This window comes from Melanotaenia boesemani, chromosome 3, assembly GCF_017639745.1.
Source record: "Melanotaenia boesemani isolate fMelBoe1 chromosome 3, fMelBoe1.pri, whole genome shotgun sequence".
Taxonomy (NCBI): Eukaryota; Metazoa; Chordata; class Actinopteri; order Atheriniformes; family Melanotaeniidae; genus Melanotaenia; species Melanotaenia boesemani.
Window position 1 is genome coordinate 14592387 of NC_055684.1, and position 24924 is coordinate 14617310.

The 24924-nt window shown below is 36.6% G+C and overlaps 1 protein-coding gene across 1 annotated transcript; it reads right to left on the bottom strand.

Moving 5' to 3' along the window:
- Positions 1-136: 136 nt before the first annotated feature.
- Positions 137-7825, bottom strand: LOC121635766 (H-2 class II histocompatibility antigen, A-Q alpha chain-like). The gene is made up of 4 exons (XM_041979092.1): positions 7726-7825; positions 5873-6130; positions 1682-1963; positions 137-1091 (listed from the first exon to the last, which is right to left on the bottom strand). The coding sequence occupies exons 1-4, from the start codon at positions 7778-7780 to the stop codon at positions 979-981; spliced, it is 708 nt and encodes a 235-aa protein (XP_041835026.1). The 5' UTR covers positions 7781-7825; the 3' UTR covers positions 137-978.
- Between the last annotated feature and the right edge of the window lie 17099 nt (positions 7826-24924).

Consider the following 24924-nt stretch of genomic DNA (forward strand, 5'->3'; position numbering starts at 1 on the left):
GCAAAGACCCCAATGGTTCTAGCTTTCCCTTACTTTAACAACAGCTTATGTCTTTAACAAATCCATGGCCAGCAGTGTGTCTGATAAAATCATACTCAAACAATCAAATAATACCTCATCATGCCTGAATGTCCCCCCCATTTCAACAATAAAGCAATATAAATGACACAACATTCAGGCAAATTAAAACCTCAAAAAATGTCCAAACCCATCTCATAGCAAAACCTGGAGCTACAGCACAAAAACTTAACACTGATTTATGTTTTATTAGTGGACATAAAAGTGCAGTTTTACAAATTTCTATTGTTACGCGTAAACACAACATATTATGACAAAGTTTTCTCATTTCCTCGTTGGGTTCAGGCTGCAACAAAACTTTTATAGAGTTAGGAATAGATCATAATTAGGCCCAAACCACATTACAGTATTTCTTCAATGTAACTGTCGCTGTCATGGATGCCATTTTCCATCACATGTAGTTGCTCACAATGACCACTAGAGGTTACATCTTTCTTCACTGTATGGACATTCTGACATAAACTTCTGAACTTATGTAATGTAGGGATGTTTTGGGGAGGAAGACATTTTCAATTTACAGGTAAAACTACACGGAAAAGGTTAGAACAACATAATGGCTTGTGTTTAAACAGACACTGTAATCAAATACAACATCATAATTACCACATAATCTACCAGTTTATCCTCTGCATTTCTATTCAGTTTACTAATGTTGATCGTAAGACTATACATTTAAATATGAATATGAATGTGACACTCGATTTAAGAACACAGTAACAACATCTTAAGTTTTTGCACAATAGTTTTGGTTACTTTAATGTTCCTACACATGGAAGCATCCGCTTCGAGCAATGAGAATGACAGGTTAAAGAATCCAAATCCAAATCTTGCAAACAAAACTCTTTTCAGCATTTTAAAAGAAAGATGAGATCCATCTGTGAGTTTTTGAAATGAAAGTTATTAATTTGGCTTCTTGATTAAAAAGAAGACTCCGGTCATGATCCCTATCAGGGACAAAACAAGGCTCGAAGTGAAGAACTTTGCTGCCGAACTGCTCATCTTTTTCTTCAGTTCTGTGGATCAAACAAAAATCCTGTAAATATTTTTGTATTAGTTTGCATACACACACACACACACACACACACACACACACACACACACACACACACACACACACACACACACACACATATATATATATATATACATATATATATATATATATATATATATATATATATATTCTTTATTTCTCCAGACAAAATGTTTGAGAACCAGTTCACATTTGCAAACATGAAAGTTTATCTGAAGGACTGAAATCTATAGCAGAAAAGATATCTTAATAGTACCGTGTTTAATGAATCGACAACTAGAATGCATTGGGTTGATTTGTACTGAAATGGATAAAAGTATAATGGGTCAAAACAGATTAGAATGGATTTGATTCTAACTGGATTAAAAAAATTGGATTATTGAATTTAATTGGACTATTTTCAGTTTAAAATGCTATATAACGACAGGCATTGTGAATTGGTGTTTTATAAATTAACTGACTAAAATTAGATTATTTAATCATTGCCTTTGTTTCCATCTGACCAGTGCTTGCTTAGACCTGATTTGATCTGTTAAATACATGCAAATTTGTCATGCAAGTATGTCTTACTCCAGGTAATGCTGAGAGGTTGTTCTGAGGCTTCATGTTGCACTTTGCATGAGTAAAAATCTCCCTCCCGAGGAATGAGACTCAGGGTTGAGATTCGATGAAATGTCCCATCACTGTTGTGGCGGTAACGCAGGTTTAATACTCCCTCTGTGACCTCCACGTCATTCTTGGTCCACGTGAAGTTGATGGTGGGTGGATAGAAGTCATTGGCCAGGCAGAAGAGAGTGTTGACCACACCATCCTCACCTTCATACCGGGTGTAGATAGAGATATCTGGAGCTTCTGGTCAGTAAAAAGAAATCAGTGTACACACATTCAAACAATTTATGTCATTCAAAAAACATAAATGATAATACACAGAACTTCTTATTTTTCTGTTAACCAGGTTAAGATCAGAGAGTAAAACCGATCAATTAAAAATTAGTGGAATAAATATTACCATATCAGACAGACAAGGTTTTAATACAGTAAAATAGTGCAACGTTTAACACAGAAACTAGATAAAAAATTTAAATTACACAATGGAACTGATGAAAAGAAAAGTTAAAAAAACAACAACTAAGAATGACAATAAATGCAATGACTTAAAACTTAAGGCACTAAATAAATGCCAGATCTTTGTGTGTAGAGATAGGAATATTTTTAGCTCCTCTCATTTTGACTGGCAGGCTGTTCCAACAGCTTGGAGCATATTGACTAAAAACATCAAGTGTTTTAGTTCTGCTTCATGGAACAGTTAAAATTTAAGAGCTGGATGATCTGAGCTGCCTTCTAGGCCCATAAACTGTATTTTAGAGAGACAAACTGATGTAAGGAGATATGTGTTAAAATAAAAACAAGCATTAGATTAGATTTGTGGTGTCAACTATTTGTTTAGATTTTCTGGTTTTATTAGTTTACTCCTGTTTTCTTTCTAGTTTTAGATTTAAGTTCCTGTTTTTAAACATATTTTATTTTCAGTTTCATCGTGGTAATCAGTTTTTCTAATGATTATCATAATTAGATGTGATGATATTCTCTGAACATTATTAGATCAGCAATGGGGCACCATAAGGGTCAGAACTGGCACTATTTATTTTTTTTATCCGTCCATGCTATCTCTGGGCAAAATCATCAAGAGACAGACATGTAGCTCATTGAGAAGAATTTATATTTACTATAGATAATTTTTTATAAGCTTAGGGTAATCAAATGAGAGAGTGTTACGGTAGTCTTGCCAGTTAATTCTAAGCATGAATTTCTCTATTTTACTCAGAGAAATTTTCTAACTTTGTAAATATTTTTTAAGTTAATAAAAATGTTTTTATATCACCCAACACACAAGCTTTAAAATTAAAATGCTTCACTTGTAAATGTCTTCTGCCTTGGGTTGTGTTGAGCCTAAGTATCTTTCGCTAAGCCTATGAAGCAATAATCAAATTTTCATTTTTCTTTTATTTTATGGCTGATCTGTAATCCACCATAAAATACCCAAGCCTTTTTAATAAAGTACAGTTAATAATTGACTCTTTTTAGCGCACCATCATCAGAAGATATAGCTACATAAAGCAAAGTGTCATCAGCATATCTGTAGAATGAGCTTTTGATCAGAGGCAACATGAACAGATAAAAAAACAGTGCTAAAACTGATTTTTTGTTCTATCCCAGTGCTAATCACAAAATTTTCAGAAAAGCAGTCATACAAGATGCAAAAAATGTATTTCCATGAACACGCAATTCGCCAACCGGTGTACCTTAAAATGTGGAAGTTTTCAATGATGAGCAAATCCAGCACCAGGGTTAAAGGCTTGTTTCTACTAAGATTGGCACCAAATATTTTCTTTAGCAGGACCCTCTGCTGCATGTGTCATAAAAGTGGCGTTATATTAGCCAGGGAATTCATTGCTTTATCACTATAAACTATTTCTAACATATTTTTTCATTTCACCAGACAATAGTAATTGTTATCACAAAACCATTTTCTTACAAAAGTACTTGTAGCTGTAGTTGTTTCCTATTTCTTCATTTCTTTCTACAAGGTCATTTAACCCTTTAATAATAATAATAACTGTAAATGTGTCAGTTTGCTGCAGGGGTTGCTTCTTCTTTGGCTCTATGGTATTAGTTTAAAAAGCTTTCATTTTTCACACATCAGAAATCATTTGACAGCCTCTGCTCAGACCACCCACATTTACCTATTCTGCAAAACCCAATATGTGTTTAGTGAAAAATGCCAACATGATGTTAAGTCTTCTTTGTTTAGAAAGGTTCCTATCTGAGAGAAATGGCCCAAAGGAATCTAAATAACAGCATTATAAGAACAGGTTGGATTCATTGAAAACTAAGGGAAGGAACTACAGTTTCCTTTATTGTCTTCTTTAATAAAGCTTACTACATCATCCTTTATGAAAGGAAATGAGCTAACACAAGTTCAGAATTGCTGATATTGTGATGCTCTATTGATGTTTCTCCCACAGACTATTTGATTCACACAAATATGCGGACTGTATACACAACAGTAGTTTCCTTTTTTATTTCTTATTAATTTTTTTTTGTTTGTTTAACTGCCAACATGGGAATGAAGTACTTCATTTTCACTGGATTGTCAATGTTCTTGCAGCCTGTCTGTAACGATCGGATGGGGGGTGAGGGTGGGGGGTGGGGTATCTAAAGCAGTTTTTGGCAGTCAACATTTGGAAAAGTTGTAGCTTCAGTGAACAGACTGTTGTTACAGTCCTACTTTTAATTTAATTTAATTTAATTTTATTTTATTTTGCCTTTATTTATACAGGTAGTTCCACTGAGACAATTTCATTTGCAAGTGAGATGTGTTTTAGACAGACACAAAAGAGAAAGTTGGAGAGATTCAGTTGTCTTTGCCTTGACATGTTTCCTTGGATAGCAAACAGGTGCTGTACCTTGTCATAAGGGAGAACCATGATCAGCTTTTTTTCTTTATCCAAAACATTGTGACAGAGTGAAATGCTTATTTGGGCAATTTCTGGAGGTCTTTTTTGCAAATTGGGGTATCTGTGACATCTCTCCTACTTAGACTGGCTCCGATATTATTTTTGTTAATAGGACTGTCTGTGCTGCAATGTGTCTTAGAAGTCATAGTAGTACTTATATATATGCCCATGGAATTCATAATGTCATTATTACATAAATAGAAATAATTTATACTCAATCTGTTTAAATTCTGTTCAAGAACATGCAGTTGTGATGTTTCAACTTTATCATCAAACCTTTGGCAAAAGTGCTTATAGCTGTGGTTGTATCCTATTTTTTAAATTTCTTTCTGCAAGGTGAATTAACCCTTTAGCCATCATCACTGTAAATGTGTCAGTTTGCTGCAAGGTTTGCTTCTTCTTTAGTTGTATTGTATTAGTTTAAAAAGCTTTTACTTTTCACACGTCAGAAATCATTTGACAGTCTCTGCTCAGACTACTCACATTGACCTATTCTGCAAAGTCCCAGAATGTGTTTGGTGACAAATGTCAACATGATGTTCAAGTGAACAGTCATCTTTGTTTTGGAAGGTTACTATCTGAGACAAATGGCCCGAAATGACAGCCATTATAAGAATAGGTTGGATTCACTGAAAACTGAAGAGAGGTTGCATTAATTTGTATTTATTTGTCTTGACCTGTTTTTGTTGTTGCTGTTTGTTTGTCTGTTTTTGTTTTTTGTTGTTGTGTAGTTATATTTTCGCCATCAAGGAAAAGACACACAAAATACATTCTGACTATTCAGCTATAAATAAAAAAGAGTTTGTAGCTACATAAAATGTAAACTGATTGCATATCTGTGAAGAGCTGCAGACTCTGCCACCCTCTTCTATAAACATGCATTCAGTGTCTTTTCTGAGATGAAACGGAATGCAGTGATGGGGGTATTTGTGCAGAATTAGTTATGCAGAGCTTTGTTTTAGTTATGCAGAAGTAGTTTGGTAGCTTGCTAAATCCAGTCAGTTGTGAATGTTTTTTTCTTTACAATTTCAGCCACACTTTATATAAAAGTCCAATATGTCCTGTCTAAACACTGACTGTACCTTTTTCCTGGTGGAAAAACCAAAATCCCCAGTACAAGGTGGGTTCAAGACACCAATAAACATTACAACGAATGGAAGGTATGACCTCTGATTCTCTTAGACTCTTCCTCCCCTCTCTGAAGATGCATTAAGAGTGATGGTTTACAGCCAAGAAGGCCTACCTTGTCGTAAAGGAGAACCAGGATCAGCTTTCTTTGCTTTACCCAGAACACTGTGACAACGTACGGTGCTGCTTTCAGCTATTTCAAAGATCCGTTTTGCAAAGTCTTTTGCAAGTTGAGGCAGCTGGGGCATCGCCCACACTATCTCTTTCTTGGTGAAATCAGCATATCCAGCCATATCTCCATCAACAACCAAATCCACCCGCACATCATCGGTTTCATAGCATCCATAGCTGAAGTGGAACTCATGGGATGGTGCTAAAAAGAAAAAAAATAAAACAGAATATTTTTTTATAATTATATAATAATATATTATCATAATTAACTTTGAACAGCAACACATTGCTGTGGTGGTTAGCACTCACTGAGACCTCCACACCACTATACCCACTGTGATGCATCTGTGGGTTGCAGTGGGTATAGAAAATGGATGTGTGGATTTTAGGTGCAGCTTTTGTAAAAGTTCAGTTTGGAAGAGCCTTCCCCAGAGATTGCAGTTCTCTCCTTTGTTTTTGTCATTTCCCCTTTCCAAAGTTCAAATCATTTTACATCACTGGTGAAGCCCATTTAAATTTTTGCATGACATTTTCTTTGTCAATCAGTCATTTCCCCATTCTTAAAACCTCTTTTCTGCTCCGTCATTCTCCCTTTAGGCTGATCCACCTCTTCCCCATATCCACCTCCTTGTAATGCTCATGGAGCCTCATCAGAAGTGACTGCCCCCTCTTATCTCAGCTTATCCACCAGCAGCATATTTGGCATTATTACTGCGCCTCATTCCAGTGCAAGCAGAGGTTCATTCATTCAGACAAGTCATTTTTGGAAGTACATCAGTTACATTTTGCATAGAAAAAACATAACCTGAGCAGAAACCGAGCAAACAAAAACAAATTCTGTGACTGCAAAATTAATTTCTGTCTTCCATTTTTTTTAAAGTAAATGTATTTTCTGCATAGCCAGCACTCTCAAATTATTTCCATGTTAACTATGAAAATATTATTAATTTTCATACAGGGAAAGTGGTCATTTTGATGTTGATATATTTGTTTCATTTCACTAGGTTAGCACCAGCAGGAAAAGAGATGCCCAACTGCTAGCCTAGCAAAATCAAACAAAGCTGACCAATTTTTCTTAAGTCTGTCAACATGATGAATATAGTGTGACAGCTCTTCACATGCAGTAATTTATGATTTATGCAATAATATGGAAACTGAAAATAAATCTAACCAAAAATGTCATGTAAAGTTTGAAACAACTCTTCTTGACTTAAAAAAAAACGTCTTTTTCGAGGTTTTTGTGTCCTATATCTTCATCAATGTCTCACTCAGCACCTCCAATGAATTTAAATGGCAACTATTTTCTAATTCTGAATATTAAAGTGTAATTACACCCCCTACTTTCTGCAATTTCATCAATAGTATTTTTTTTTATTATTATTTTATTTTATTTTATTTATTTTATTTATTTTTTACTTTTTTCAACTGATCTGTCTCTGATGTAATATTTTGTGACTGAATCATTTAAACTTGGTTGGATGGCTAAAACTCATTTTTCTATTATTGGCTTTATTTAAACTGGTAGCATGAAGAACTAAATAGTAGCATATTTAAACTTTTTGTTTTTTCTTTAGAAACTGCATATTAAAAAAAGCTGACTACATAAAAACTATCCTCTCTTTAGGAGGAAGCAAAACTTGTAACATTTCTCTTATTAACATCTACTGGCTTCTAGTGTTCAGTACATTTCCTCCTGAATGAACACACTTCTACTTCCTATTAGCACACTATTATTAGCATTCCTAAGTTACATTCAAAACAGAGACATCTGATAAAAGCTGCAGTTTAACACCCTACTTGTTGTTGATGCACAAACGGCTCCTGTGATGACAATCAGTGCGATCACAAACATCTCCAGTCACAGCCAGCAGGTTTACATCTGAGCAGCTGCACCAAACTTTAACAGGAAGGAACAAAGCAACCAGTCAAATATGATTACACCACTGTTGCCAGGTAGAGTAGACAGAATAGCACAGTCCCTTGTATAGTCTGTTGCATAATAACAGGAGGAGATAACAGAGCAGAACTGCAAAGACTACACAATAAGTCTATTAATGTGCCTCTATGTGTGCACATATTGATCTGCTAATGATTTAACCCTTTGGTAGCATGAACAAAGGTTAAAATATTTTAAACTTTAGAAAATTTCATCACACAGTCAGTTCAGGCTAAAAGGAAACAAAATGATTAGAGCATTTACAGCCAGACATTTCTTCTTATGTTTAGAATTAGCATACATCTATAATTATATACAGTTATATTTCTTCATTTATTAATAATTATTCATTTTTAGTTGAAAGATTTGCAATATTTTAACTTACTTCTGTTAAAAAGGCTTTTGGTTTTACCAAAATGACACATGATAGTATTCAGACAATTAGTTCCAATAACATCCATTATGGAGCCGTTGTTTCTCTGCAGCTACACAAGGCTAAGAAACAGCTTGTCAGAACATCCTTCTTTCAGGCCGGGGCATCATGATACAGCTGTGTGCTTTACAGATCTGTGGCACATGCTAGCAACAGCAAATCAACAGATTGGCAGTTTCGAATGTGCACCATTGTTGATTCAGTAAAGAAACCTGAGAAAATTATTGGAAGGAGAGAGGAAAAGTAAGAGACAAAGTGACAGAGCAAGCGATAGCAGGAAATAAGACAAGAGTCAGCATGGGATGGACCTTTACTGACTGTAAGGAGCTCAGAGAAGAGACAGAATATAGGCATGTCAAATTAGCCATCATTAGGGGGCAGCCAAAGTGTGAAAGTCAAAGTTTGGCTTTAAAGTTTGATATGTGCTTTTATCAAATGTAACAAAGTTATCTCTATATAGTAGACATAAAAGAAAAGATAACAGATTCCTTTATAATAGTCACTATGATTGTTAGTTGAAGACACACGATGGTGTTAAATGTGGTCTTGTCATGAGGTCTGCAGGTGTTTCCTATTAACACCTGCCATCTTAGACTGATCTAGTTTTTTAACAAACTATTGTCAGAACAGGAGAAAATGAGATTAGTTTATTCACAATAATTGTATATTTATGATAATAAAGAAACTGTTTGAGTTGTGGGATGAAACCAAGAAAAATATAAATAGAATTAAGCTGTTTTATAATAAAGATAAGATAAGATAAGATAAGATAAGATAAGATAAGATAAGATAAGATAAGATAGAAATAATACGATACAATATGATACAATAGTAGGCCCTATAATAGGTGATCTCCAAGCAGTTGGTGCATTCCCATTGCACCAACTCAGAAAAAGCAGACGCTTCCAAAATAGCCAATTTGTGAGCATCTACAATTATACTGTATAAAACTAGAAAATCACAAACTAACTGTAAAAATGTGCACCATGAGAACACCAGCCACTTTTGGTGATAATGATTAATAAACCATATATTTTAACAAGACATTTCACAAACAGTCCCATCTTAACATCACAATTATCCATAACAACAGCTCTACTGTTTACACTAGAAACTCGGAGGACAAAACGTATTAGAAATTGATTTATTAGAGACCATGAACTACAGGTGGTACTTGGCACAGTCATCTTTAAATCTGGACTCTTGAGGTTCTCTGCAACTTACAAATTCTTTTTTGGAAAAGCTAGCTCACTTTGTCATTATTGGAGAAAAAAATCCTTCGGAAAATGAATTCTAAAGACTGGAATGCATGATTTTAAAACGTGTTTTAGAATAACTTAGCAAAAAATCAGAGGAGTTGTGATATTTGGGTTTTGTTAACTTTGTGTGATGTTTTTATAAAATGTACTGCTCGATCATGTTTAAGTTTTGTAGAGAGCCAAACAGTGTCTCTTTGTTTTTCTTGTCACGGTCTGCTGGTTGTTTAAATGTCGATGACTTTGTTTTTAAGTGTTACTACATCATTCTGATTTCCATGTTTTCTGTGTTGCGCTCGCTGAAGTTAATATACACAGAATCTTGAGATGACAAGAAAATTAAGCGGTTATCTCGAGATGACAATTAAAGAAAATAATAATAACCGAGCATGGCCACTCTTGGTCTTAGATGTGTTCTGTTTTAATTTCTTTTGTCTGCTTCTCTTACTTACTGCTCTTCTTGCACACCTGGATTCAATTAGCCAAATGCCACATGCTCTTTGTTTGTCATTAGCTCCCTCTGAATGAATACTCCTTGATTTCCTTCGTTCAGGTCCCTCTCCTTGTTGCTGTTCCCCCACAGCCGTCATGCTTGTATGACGTTTGTATGGATTGATATCTTGTGTTATAGGATAAATTTCTGGGTGTTTGAGAGCAGTTAATGTTTTTAAGTATGAGCCAGTTAAATCGCCAATTGATCATGTGACCGTTGCTTCAGTGTTTAATGTGAGGCTGCCATTGTAGGCTTGCATTTAACTGGTCACACAAAAACATCATAATGCATTTTAAATGCACTGCGACAAAAGTTCAGCCTGGTTCAACTTTTATTAAAACCCTGTACCTCAAAAATGTAAAAAACTTTTTCTGTAATGTGATCCCCTGCTGCATCATTGGAGAGCTCAGACTGAAAATGCGGATAATGGCTGTGCTGTTTCACAAATGTGAACTGACTGTGGTTTAACTGTACGAAGAAACAAATCTGCACTTTGTTGTGTCTGTCTGATCTCTGATAGAGTGTCTCTAAACACCACCCTGTTTGTGGTGCTGGACTTCAGCTTGTTTCGGTCTCAGTCTGTCTTTTCAGCAGTTATTTTCATATAATGAAAACATACTTGCAAAGCACCGTAGGACGATTTCTTTGGAAGTCATTTAATGTTTTAGCAGAGAGATTTTTCTTTCATCCTAAACAGCAAAGGGGGTGGGGAGGGGGGCAGTTTAAAAGATGAAACCGCAGCAGTGGATAAGCCTATTACAGTGTGTGTTACTGTGTGTTTGTGTGTATGTCTGGGAGGTTTTTGGAGTCGTTGATTACTCATCACCAAACTAAGACACACATGCACACACAGTGAGTAAAGCCTGTGTGACTGATAGGTTTTCCTAACACAACAGATCAGACTGTTTCTGTTCTGGCTCAGCGTTCAGTCTCTGTGTGTCTGACTTGTTCACATTGGTCTTTTCTATTCTTCTGTCTTCTCCTGTCTTTCATTCTCTTTATTCCTTTGTTACCGTCCCATATTCTTACACTTTTTTTAAAACATCTTCATTATTTCCTTTTGCCTTTTTATCTCTTGCATTTCATCCATTATTTCTTCTGTCTCTTTTTCTTTCCATCTTATTTTCTCTCTTTTCCTTGTTTCCTCCCATCTTTTTCTTTTCTCTAATCCCTTGCAGATTGCTTTTCCTCCTCTTTACACCTCTTTCTCCCTGTCTGGCACTCTTTCCTTCACCTCCTCCTCCTCCCCCCTCTCCCTTTTTAATGCTCCATCCATGCCCGCCACCCCCTCTCCCTCATTATTTGGTATAATCGGTTGTCTAGACAGTGACTCCCCACACAGATCACACCTGAGAGAGAAAAATGAACATAGGGAGCAATGAAACGAGGGGAGGGGAAAAAGAGACAAAAAGAAGAAATGAGACCATTGGGAGAAGCAAGGAGATGATAAATTAATTTGCCTTCGTTAGCTCCTGAAGTCCTCCAAATTTTTCAGAAGGAAACCACCATAAATGCAGTGATAAAAAGAGAGAGATGGAGAAAACTACAGAAGGTTAGAAACGAAGCAATAAAATAACAGACAGATGGAGAAATTACAGATTGATTACAATTGATTGATTGATTGATTTTTGTGTGTGTGGTGCTGTAGTCTAATATGATCACTGCAGGATCTTCAGTTTTAGGTTTTTGTAGGATTTTTAGTAAGTCAGACTTTTGAACCACTTAATGTGTCTATTACCTTTAAACAACAAAATATACAGTTTTTTGTTTAAATTAGCATCCCAAGCCAAGCTTACTTTGTAGATTGAAGACTTTTATTAATCTGTCTTGGAAATTAATGAAGTATCTGTCTGTCTGTCTGTCTGTCTGTCTGGCTAGCTAGCTAGCTAGCTATCTTTTAGCTAACTTAGATTTTCGCTAACTTAGCATGTCTTAGGACAAGCTAGCAAAGCTAACATGAGTTGTAGATTTTTCATCTTTATCTCAATCTTTTTATTAAACTACTCTACAGAAAGTGAATAAAAACTATCTAACTGTGCAGGTTAATTTACAAAGTATTACAAAGGCAAGGCTTTGAATTTGAACAGAAATGTAACTTTTTATGTTTTACACCTTTTAGCAGGAAAATATCTAAAACCTGCAAGACCTGAATGGCTAGAGTTATAGGAACCCTAGTTTACTGTATCCAAAGAGGTATAATGAAACAATAGTTACATGTTGTCAATAGTAAAATCAATTCACAAGTGCTTGCAAGTGAAGTACCACTTATTTACTAATAGAGGCGAACTGCTTTAGACTTTGACTTGAAATACATCAACTTCTCCTGGGTAATACAAAGTCAGATTTATTGTAATTAATTAGGATTCACCCTTTCTAATCAGTCTGCTCTTTTAAAAGATAAAAACTTTGAGATCTTTTTATTAAAATATCAAAAAACCTCAATATAATTGAGATAAAAAAACAAACAAACATATCTCAGTAGCTTAACTGACTCAATTTAAAGTCTGTACTCTTGTCTAAATATGTTTACATCTGACTCCAGAAAGAAATTACCAAGTGCTGAAGGTCAGGCTTCAACCCTGCATTTCTACTGAAATGCAGTTTTTTTTTTTCCTGTAAAGTAGTTTGTTTTTCTGTTTTTCACTCAGTGTGGCCCATCACAAACAATGCTGAGTCACTCATGTATAAAATTCTCATGAGGTGTTTTATTCACTGCCTTTGTTACTGTGGCCTTCTGTCCATCACAAGAAAAATTTAAAACTTGACTTTGATATGTTTTAACTTGCTATGGAGTATCAACCTTTCTCAACAAGTAAAGCTCAACACCCTGAAATGCTCCTGCAAGAAACTGGGAATACTTTTAACCTTTTCTATTAGCTGGTGTAACTTTGCTCTTGTTTAAAACCTGACTGGATAGACTCAGTACTTTTTCTTTTATGCCTTAAACTACAAATAGTTGCAATGGGATGCAATAATAAAATCCGTCAGTCAGTTTGTATAATCATCTTTTCGGGATGACAAATTACAGTTTGCAAAGGTCTTAAATCTGCACCACAAACAGGCAAGAGAAGCAGCAACCCGACAGGAAATTGAGAGGCATCAAATCTGTCACACTGTAATCAGATTAGTCTGATTATACAATGACATCATTACCACACACCCTAACACACTGACGCAGAATTTATAATAAGCAGCCTGTCTGTTGAATCTGCATGAATAACTAAACGTGGAATATGTCTGCCAAAAAAAGCATGTTTATGTGGAGTTCTGCTCAGCAAATGCAAGTGTGTGTTTTAACAGCCTGCCTGCTGGTTTTAATTTTAATACTTAAATAAAACATAGTGTTTGTGTGTGTGTGTGTGTGTGTGTGTGTGTGTGTGTGTGAGAGAGAGAGAGAGAGAAAGAGAGTGAGAGAGAGAGAGAGAGAGAGAGAGTGGGAAGCCTTTTTTTTCTTTGTTCTTTTCATTTGTCTCGCCTACTTTGGAGGGAGATTCGATCATGTAATGGTGGATTTACAAAGTTTTTAGGAATTTAATCCCAAAATACACACATGTACACACACATACCCCCCTAAAACACACACACACACACACACAATGTGACCCCCTACAGAACAAATTATCAATATTTTTTTAAATGAAAACAAAGCTTTAAAATAACAGTGTAAAAGGAAAATCAGAAGGAATATACATTTTTTTAATTTTATTTATTTATTTGTTTATTTATTTATTTATTTATTTGCTAGCTTTAAAACTAATAAACAAAATGTGAAGTTCTTTTACATCTTCCAAATTAATGTTTAAACATTAGTTTGTGTTTAATCTGAAGATCAGTTTATTATGAACAGTTTACTACCATTGGAAATCTTGTCCTAGCACTTGCTGGACAAGATTGTTTTAAACAGAGATATGATGTTTTTTTTCCACATTTCTCTGTACATAAATTTGTAATGTTGAATTTATTAGTTTGCAGATAATTAAAGACATTACAGTAGTCCACATTCACCAAAACCTTATTAAATCACGTGCTTCCACCAGTTTTGTCTACTTTGTTTTTGTTTTACAATCATCTGAAATTAGTTGACTGTGGTTTTTCCAGACAGAAGCCATTTTGTTCTTCAGTTAGTCTTCTAGCTAACATTTTATATAAATGTACAGCTTTTAACTAGCTTGTAACCGTGCAAGAAAAGATTCTTTTTAGTATAACTGTAAGTTATGAAGGAAAGGATTTACACTGCTTTTGGGGGACCTCCCTTAATAAATCACTTCTCCTTACTTTGCTTTTCCACTCCATGTCTGTATATGCCATTATATCGTGATCTATCTGTTTTGTGCTTTTGTGTATCCTGTTCCCTGTCTCCAGTTGAGGTATATGGCCTCCCTCTCTTTGTTGGACATTTCTCCCTGTGGTAATAAAGGAATGGCCATTGTCAGCATCGATACTCAGGTGGGTTAATGTGTTTAAACCTCGCTCAGTTGGTACTTAGAGGCCAAAAATGTACCAAGAAAATATCCCCCACACCACCAGTAGCATTACCTGTTGATTCAAGGCAGGATGGATCCATGCTTTCATGCTTTTTCCTCCAAATTCTGATCCTACCATCTGAATGTTGCAGCTGAAATGGATAACCATCAGGCCTGGAAATGTTTTTCAGGAGTGGCACCCACTGTGGTCTTTTGCGTTGCTCATCTGCTTCAAGACTGGACATCTTGTGTGTTCAGAGATTGTATTCGGCATACCTTGGTTAAAACCAGTGGTTATTTGAGTTCCTGTTCTGTCATCTCCAAGCAGTCTTCCCATTCTCCTCTGACATCTGACATTAAGAAGACATTTAGGTTCAGACAACTGCTGCTCACTGGACAATTTCTTTTTTTTAAGACCATTCTCTGTAAACCTAGAGATGGTTGTGTGTGAAAACCCCAGTAGATCAGCAGATTTTTTTGAAAAACTCAGATCAGTCTGTCTGACACCAACAACCGTGCCACATTCAAAGTAATTAAATCTCCTTTCTTCCTCATCTTGACCATGTCTGCATGACAGAATGCATTAAGATTCTGTCATGTGGTTTGGCTCAATCTATATTTGCGTTAACAAGCAATCAAACAGATGTTCTGAATATAGTGATCATAAGCATGGTTTCTTATATTAGCTATACTGATCAAACAGTTTACAGGCACAACTTTCCAACATTAAAACTATGTGCTTCTGAATTGTTTTGACTGTACACTGCCATGCATTACACATATTCCTGGAGCTGCCATTACCCTGAAGCATCCTGAGGCTGAGAAAAAGCACTTCACTTTTTTTTTCTCTCCGTCATGTTACAAATGCATTTTGTTTTACGGCACCGCTTCCACACACCAGCAACTGCTTCACACAAGCTATATGACCGTACACCATGGTTGTTTTAACCAAGAAACCCAAGGGGACCTTTTACCTTTCTGTGTTCAGCACTTTGATCGGCAGTGTTGTTTTTAAAGTGCTCTACAAATAAAATTAGATTGGATTAGACATTATCAGAGGAAGAGAGCAGTAAAAGAGAGAAAATGACAGAGCAAGAGATAGACAAGAGAGACAAGAGTCAACATTAGACTGACTTTTACTGGCATGTGAGCTCCCAGGAAAGAGACGGGATGTAAAACGAGGGCCAGATTAGCCTTTGTTAGGGGGCACCACAGCATGGAAATCTGCCAAAGCTGTTTAAAAAGAATAATGTGGCAGTAATATTAACATACCGTAACTTCCACAATTCATTCCAAGAGAGTGACATAACACTGCTTTTTGTTTGATACTGTCCAGCAGCTGAACACAATGTACTGATGCACTATAACGCTGCAACTTCATTTATTATTATGCATCACAGTGAAGCATGTTTGAGCCTCCAGATGATCAGCATTGTATCTGTAAGATGAAGATGTTCATTTTTTGTGTAATTGCAGTTTCACGTTTTCTCTTCTTCCTATCTGTTTCTTTTTTCTTTTTCCTTACATCCTTTTGTTTCCATGTAATTTCACCTCTTCCCCACCTCATGCCTGTTTCTCTCATCCTCTCCATCTCTCTTTGTTTACAACACAATCTCCTCGCAACAGAGGACATTTTTAATAGTCGACTGCTTCCAGCCTCAAACGCAAGTGGAGGAGTAGGGGAGGGTGGGTGTGTGAGGAAAAGATGAGTTTGGACAGAGAGGGTAGCAAAGGTGGAGGTCAGACAGACAGACAGACAGACAGACAGACAGACAGACAGACAGACAAACGGAGAGACGGGTGGATGGAAAGGAATAAGCAGAATATTGGGTCGAGGAAAAGAGGTGGATTTGTTATTCTTTGCGGGGTGTTGCAGAGACAGACACAGACAGACATTACCTCACACAGCTGCTGCAGAGAGGATGGCTGTGTGGAGTGTGTGTGTGTGTGTGTTTGTGTGTGCAGCCAGGCGGGAGCCACCAGGACCAAAGTGGAGCTGTGTGTTGCTAAAATAATAAATTTTGAGGGTCAGAATTGGTGGGATTCGGGTCAATGGATATTTCTGACACCTCATGTGTGACTGAGATTTGATGGCAAATTTGCATTAGTTGTCTAGAGATTGTGCCAGAGGCAACACTGTGCAATAAAAATATGATCATATTCAATGACTGAGAAAACAGAAATCTCATCTTTAATATGAAATATTCAGCACATTTGACGTGTTTTTGATAACAAGTGAGCATATCTTTTACTAAGTGGTTTCCAGATATGAGACAGAAATGCCAACTTGTTGCACTTCACTGACATTTTCCCCAATACTATTTAAATTCTGATGGTATGGCATTTGATTTTTTTTCTCATCAATCATCACAGACCAGTGTAACCACCATAATTTTATATCATTTTAAGAGCTTGTCTATGCTTGCAGAGTTTTGCTGCAGCTGTTGCTGACAGACTTACGTACAGTCCTCTGACAAGCTAACAGCGTGTAGCTCTAGGAGAGGATACAATGGATGCCAAGCAAGTTCCAGACTTGGAATATTTACTTTTACTTCTCATGATTCATTGAAATGATCATAGAAAAAGTATATCAAATGAAGAGTGCTTGTTGGCTCTTCAGTGCAACATTTGAAGGATCTGTCTCGTTTGATTTGCAGCCGATTTCTGTTCCTCTGCCATGTACTGATATATGTGTCCATTTATGATGCCTGACAGAGCCCTCTATGTTATGAAGAGACAGTAAATATTAAATCTACCCTTTCTAGTTGAGAGGTTAAAGAGCAGTCAGGTGATGTTGACTAAAGGAACTTCAATCCAACATTATTTATAAAGTACCTTAAAACAATCACAGTGGACCACAGTGCTGTACAGAAAAATAAAAGCACAGACTATAACATCAACCAAAACAATAAAATCAAATTATAAAGACAAGTTGAAATATAAAAACTGAAGCAAAATGTCAACAACTCAAGAGTGTGAAAAAGCCAAGGAGACCAGGTGAGTTTTAAGAAGAGACTGGTGCAGAGGCAGGTCATTCCACAAACAAAAGGCCCGATCCCCTCAGAGCTTGCACTTTGTTCTCAGCACCATCAAGAGCAGCTGATCAACTGTGTGTGAAGGTGTGTATGGGTGATGTCAGCAGTGTGAGCTCCTCTTTAAAAGCAAAAGTTTTTTCAGTTTGCTGGTTTGGAGCCGAGGAACAGCATCGGTAATGAACTTAGAGAAGCAATTAATGGTTCCCTTTAGTTTGAGGAAGGCTTATAAGACCATTTCCAAACAACATGGAGTCCATTATTCTACAGTGAGAAAGGTCATTTACAAGAAAGGAACAGTCAAGACAGCTGCCAGCCTTCCCAAGAGTGGATTTCTGAGCAAGTTCAGCCCAAGATCAGATCATGCAACGTTAAGAGAAACTGCAAAACACCCAAGAGTTACATCTCAGACTCTGTAGGCCTCAGTTAGCATGTTATATAGACAATGGATAAAAAGTGAATCAGCATAAATACCTCATACTAACTATCCAGATGGCCAATGATTTGGGCTTGTTTTGCAGCCGCAGGACTTGGACACCTATTTGTCGTTGAGTGGAACATGAATTTCTCTGTATACCAAAATATTCTAGAGTTAAATGTGAGGCCATCTGTCTACCTTGGTTAAGTGGGTCATGCAAGAAGACAATGATCCCAAAAAAAAGCAGCAAATCTGCAACAGAATGACTGAAAATAATAGGTTTTGCAAAAGTAAAGTCAATCTTCAGACATCAATCTGACTGAAATACTGTTTATAGAATGATAGATAATACCCAGAGATGATAAAGTAAATGAGAATAATTTGAAATAATAAACAGTAATATGCAGGTAACATTTTTCTGGTGTATAACTGTTATGATTAAATTCATGAAACTAAATTAAATATGTTGAATATCTTCTTAGTTAGTTTTTCTTGAAACTAAGTATTCATGAATTCATGTGTGGTTAGTTTAACTTTCATAAATAATACCTCCACCACTGCATGTTAAGACGTTTCGCCATGAGGATGAAACCTGACCTGAACCCTAATCCTAACCCTAAACCCTAATCCTAAACTAACTCCTCGTAGACATCCAGAGCCACGCAACAGTTTTATTCTCTCACGTTTCTGTTATTTGGAAGACATTTGGTTCCCATAAAGGTGGAAGCATAAGAATACACACACCCATAAACACACAGAACACATAATGCATTCACGGAAGAGCAGGATTGCTCAAGCCTGCTGTTTTTCAGTGCAGGGCTAAAGTCAGATTAGTGCTAGTCCGTCTGTCTCCTTTCACGGAGAAACATGCTTAATCCCTGTTTAATCTCACCTGCAACAGGATTGGCCACTGCCTAAGACTACCCTGCAGACTACTGCACACCTGGGCCGAGTGACACAGACGGATATGGAGAGACAGAGAAAGAGAGAGAGGATATCTTTGGTAGTTCTGCATATTTTCTCGTCTGTTAATAACACATGTCAAAATGAATTTATCCCAACATGCCTGCTGTCTCTTGAGCGGGCGCTTGAGCGGGCTAACTCACGGCAAACACATGGGAAACACTTGTATAGTGCATAGCTGTCATTAAAACTGTATGCAGCAAACAAAAGCTGCTGCCTTCTTCAGAGTGAAGGTTGCAAAGGTGAAAAAAGTGCACATGGAAAACCTTTTTTTTACTCCAATAAACTAACTCAGAAACTCATTTAAAAATGTCTTTCGTGGCTGAAAAAAACCCTAAACAAACTCTAACAATGGCTGAAGTCCACCTTGTGTTGCAGTAAGCCATCACAATGAGCCAGAATGTGTAATGCCAGGACCTAGGAACAAATTCATCTTAATGAGGTGAAGTTGCATATGCTATCAATACTTCTTGTGCTGATCTGCTCCAGTGTCTACAGTAAAAAGACATCATATCTGCTCTTTTAGCACAACAGGGTTCCAACATAGAAGAATCCACAACAAACTGTTGAGGCATCAACAAAAAATCTGCAACTCCATCCTCTGAAAACTTTTTTTTGAAGAAAAGCTTGGAAAAGAGCACCCATAAGGATGAAAGTTATCAGCTGAATCTGCAGCTAGTTTTTATATTCAACAGTGGCTCTTTGTTTGGCCCTTGAGGGTTTTTCATCAACCACAGCAGCAGCTGTTTTCTGAGAAAAAGCTCTACTCCCACTCCACACTGTCTGCCCAACACTAAACAACAACAAAGTTACAGACTAACTGCTGGAACACAGTGGAGCACTTAGCCAAGTTTTTAAATAAATAAATGCTAATGGTCTCTTTTTTCCCTACATCCCTTAGATTTTATTTAAGGAAATGAAATAGGTCCCTTGCTTATCTAAACTCATGTTTCAGTCTCCATGTTATGCATTCACTAAGGAGGGCTTTGTAAAAGTGCTACATTATACTTGTATTTATCAGTATGATGCCACAAATTTTAAGATGATCTTATAGCTACAAGTTAAATAGTAAGATTTTATCGATTTTTCTAAACTCTATTATGAATGACATTTGCAAATCATACAGTGTACAGCTGTAAAACTAGACGCTAACCTAACCGTACCAGTGCAGATGAACCTCTTGCTTTGTACTCCCTCACCTTTGACCACCCACCTTGTGACTGTTGACGGCCAACATGTGCAGACAGCAATTGTAAAACCTCTAAACATTCAGGTGTATCTCAGTTCTGCAGCTTATCTCCCAATCATCAAAGTGGGGGATGAAATGAAGACTGCTGTGGTAACTTTTCAGACTTGTGTGATAGTGTTTCAGTGAAAGAAGAAAAAACCTCTGCATTGTTGTGGCATCTGATAAGACAAACTCAAGGATTTCTTACTCAAACTGACCTCCCAGGGTTGTATTTCATCTTCCCACCAGCGCTACTGAAACCCTCCCCAGCATCATTCCTGCCTTTTATACAGTGTCAGTTTCAGTCTGAGCATGACAAACAGCGATATATAGATATACTCACTCTGAAAGCATGCCAGGCAAGCAGGGAGAGAGCAAGTCCTCAACCCCATGATTCACCCACTTCAGTCTTCAAAGTAAGGGTGTGATAAAGAGAGAGTAAAAGAGAGACAAAGGATGACCACACTTGGGTGTCCGAACGGTGACTCAGCCCCTTTAGATGGTAAACTGACTCAGTGCCAGCTTGATTATTACTGCCTCAGCCTGCTGCCTGTGCCAAGGCCCTCAGCAGACAACAAAGACAAAGAGTTCTGCCTCTTGGGCTTGTAAAAATAATCTATCAGGAGATTTCCAGAAAACAATCAGTATATGGCCAATATATCTATCAATGTAAAACCCATTATAGTTCAACTTTTCTCAGATCTTTTCAACTTATTTTGGCATTGTTTATTTTCCAGTTCTAACTTCGGATGGAAATGCATTTGGATTTTTCTGTGCATGTCCAGCTACCCTCTTTTTCACTCTAAAACTAAGTCTGTTGTTGTTGGCTATGTGTTTTCTTAAGTGTGTTTTTAACTTGCTTTTTTTGGGGGGGTAGTTTTTTTTGTTTTGTTTTTTTTATGTATATATATTTTGTTTTATTTTAAATCTATATTTATGGGGCTATACTGCTGCTGGAACTCAATTTTCCTGAGGGAACCAAAGGGATCAATAAAGTTTTTGTTTTTTTATTATTATTTTTTATCTAATCTAATGTAATCTGTTCTAACTTAATCTAACCATCAGTGTTTTGCAGAATATACACAATCTTACTTAAATTCAGGAGGAATTCTACAATCCTGCAACTTGATGCTCAGTGAACAATCTGCTGCCCAACATCAACAAAACCAAAGAGCTGATCATTGATTTTTAAAGACACACACTTTTTGTCCAGGAAATTAGCATTAAAGAAAAATGTTTCAAGGTCGTCAAGTGATTTAATAATGAAACCTAAAAAGGCAAAACTAGAGAAGACTGCGTAGAGCCCAAAGGATGCTAAGAGACTAAACTAGCTAAAGCCTGTTCACCCTGCTGCTGTTAGAAAAGTAATATTCTACAGGCTGAGGAGCATTTTATCTCATCAGGATGTAATGCTACAACATTTATAGCAATCCTTTATATTTCTGACTTGATAATAAATTATTTTTCCTTTGGCTTGTTTTCCTCTTCAGTCATGTTCTAAAATCTAAATCTTGAAACCGCCGAATCATTAAATCAATCAGAAACTGAATTCAAGACAAGTTAAGAATTTCATTTCTATGCATGTCTTTAGATCACTTTAGTTTTTATAATAGTAAAAAGCATGCTGTCATTTGTCATTGGCACCTGGTTTTTATTAAATTTCTTAACAGAAAAGAAGCAATTGGAGAGAATTTAATTGGTTCAAAAACAGGTTAAATAATTTTTCATGCGTGTTTTACATCCAAAGCCCTGTCATTTTACAGCACGTTAGAGTGCCTCAACTCTATAACAGACACTTTCTGGGTATGCATATTTTCTCTGAGATACCAAGTTAGCTGCCCTCTCATTCAAGTGAGATGGAGCCAGCAGCTTGTCCAATTCTGCACTATTACTATTTATTTGAGTCAGGTGTGTTGAAGCAGGAAAGCATCTAAAACATTCAGGACAGTGACCCTGGAGGACTGCAGTTTCACATCTCTGCTCCAAGACTTGTGAGGTTACTTTTAATGGTGTCCAGCAGAGGGCAACATAGATGCTGTTCCACATGATTTTACTCAGTCCTTTGATAATTAGAATGGCTGATCGTTTGAGCAGTTTTTACTCGATTATCTCAAAGTCGGCTACAATTTGCCATAATACAGTTCATGAGGCAGATATATCTAATTAACGGTCTGACTCCGACCAAACTCTGTCCCTTTAGTTTATGATTATATAAAGTTTCTAAAATCTAAAAAAAAATCTCTTTATTTATATAATTTTAATTCCATCTGAGGATTTTTTTACTCCAAATTTCCTATAATCTGTTGCACGGTTCAGTATATAGTTACATAATCAGTGACATGGCTTACCAGCTCCAGACTGTACCATAAATCACAGTCTTTCTTTTTGCTTTCAAGGTTTATGTCTAAGCACTGCATATTTTAGATGATTTCTTTTCTTTTTTGTCTACATGATTAAGGCTTGGGGGCGTCCAGCTGGGCCATAAAGCCACTTTAACATGCAGCTATAAACTTGAGCAGACCTAATTACAAAAGCTGACTCAGATGAGACATACTGTTACAGTCTGGCCTCATTGGTCCCAGGGGCCTGTCAATCATTAAGGTGACGTAATGCTGTCTGGCTCTGTGGGTCCACTGCAGACACTCACACACACACTTACACACACACAACACTGATATTCAACATTATGAGACAGTCATTCTGGCACCATGAAGATGAAGAATATTTCAAAGGTTATATGAATATCAGTGTATACAATAAGTTCACTTCAGTAGAATCAGTTACTAAAGGGATATTTGGTTTTTTGTGAAGTGGGATTGTGTGTTCTGCTTATGAGTGGTCAGTGACTGCAGTTACATGCAAAGTTAGGCGAGCTGCGGTTAGCTTGACCTGGCTATTATACTGGACCACTATGTTTGTCACTATATGCATGCACAGAGGTAAACTCTGTTATTTGCCAAATATTCTCACCACAACTCTGTGGGTGAACAACACCAATCTAGGTATAGCCCAATATAAACACATTTCATACCATTTTGGTTGGAAAAATATTATAAAATACATTATCAAAGTCTGGTTTTGGCCAGGCTAACAAAATGATTTGTTTTATCATGCTAAGCTATAAGCTAGTCAGAAGGGGCCACTACACAAATATTTTTTTCACAATTTTTTCACCATACAAAACAAATCTCAAACTTCAAGAAAATGTTACATAATGGATGTTTTACCATGTGTCATATTTTAGAATCAGACACTTACTACCAGCCTTAAAACTCTGTGCTTCTGACTCATTTTGATGGCACACTGACTTTCATTATTTACATTCCTGGAGCTGGAAAACTGCATTTTTTAGGTTTTTTTTTTTTACCTAGATCACTACATGACAGCTGCGGTTTGCTTTATGACACTGCATCAAACGCCAGCATCTGGATATTGATACAATGGCCACTTTCAATCTGCACAATGGCCAGTTCAGCCCTGAAATGCAAGAGGGCATTGTTGGAGGAAGCAAGAAAAACAAAGAAAGAAAATTACATTTCAAGAGTCAACTTCGAACTGACTTTTACTGGCTGGAGTGAGCTCAGAGATGAGACAGGATGCAAGACAGATACAGAATTAGCCTTCATTGGGGGCGTCTCAGTAAGAAAATATGCCAGGAGTGCAGCTTAAATTCTTCACTTTTCAGCCGGAAGGCATCCTCGTTGCAACACTGCAGCAACGTCCATCAATCATGCTGCAATATGTTCCATCGAGAATACAACTTTTCTCTAAATGCTATAAAATCTGGATGTTTGATTTGTTTCGAAAGCAGGAAAAAAAAAATGACCAATTACCAATCAAGAAACTCTCTGATTTTACAAAGTGAAAGCACGCTGACTGTTGATTATCAGGGGAAGGACACTGACTATGCATATGTATTTAAAATAATCTCAAATTATAAAAAAATAATACACCTTTAATAATATTTTGACTGCATGTTGGTTAACTGTTTTCTTTTTTCCCAAAAATTAAAAATCTAAGCTGATTTTGAAAAATACAGTAGCACGTTGTGGTGTTATGCCACCTTTTGTCCCTTACAGGTATGCAGAATTTCTAATCTGATCTTGTGATAAAATGTGTTTTAGCTTCATTGGTCTACATGCAGTTTCAAATATTGCACAAGGAATGCATTTCCTTTGCATTTCAAGTTCAGTCGTGTAAAATGAAGTGGTTAAAAAAAATCAAAACAAAATGAATTCACGGTTCAGGTTCCCATCTTGGCATTTGGATGTTGCCTTATATCAGAGGCTGGGGACTCTTTCAGATTTTCTTTGTGAGGCCAGGCTGGAGTTTCAGTCCACTCTTTAGGGAGTAAAGCTCTTTCCATATATTGTAAGGTAATGGAGACAGTTCAATACAATGTGGTTTTAACTTTAAAAATGTTAACTCATGACACTCGTTGGAATAAAATAAATTTGCAAAAACCTTTGCAAAGTGGCTTTTATTGTATGTCATGCACATTATACATTATTTAAAATTACAACTGAGGAGACAACTCTGCTGTTCCAGAAAATCCTGGTACGTCCACCCATGCCCTCATTTAGCTGGTTTCAGTGCAACTGTGATAAAATGAGGGCAAAAGAAGGCTAGGAAGAAGAATCTGAATTGGTAACAGAATGTAGTGAGTGAGATATTGAAGGTTAAACTCCCTGTTTGTTAAGGGTTTTCTAAATGTAAATCAAGTTTGGGAAGTTCTGACAACAGATCTTGGCATCAACCCCAGAGAGCAGATTTC

Bases quoted from the DNA above. Each gene is read 5' to 3' on its own strand.
- LOC121635766 (XM_041979092.1), bottom strand. From the start codon at position 7,780: ATGTTTGTGATCGCACTGATTGTCATCACAGGAGCCGTTTGTGCATCA. The intron at 6,131-7,725 runs GTAGGGTGTTAA...TTTTCTTTTTAG, and splicing joins CGTTTGTGCATCAACAACAA to CACCATCCCATGAGTTCCAC. The intron at 1,092-1,681 runs GTAAGACATACT...TTTGATCCACAG, and splicing joins ACCTCTCAGCATTACCTGGA to AACTGAAGAAAAAGATGAGC.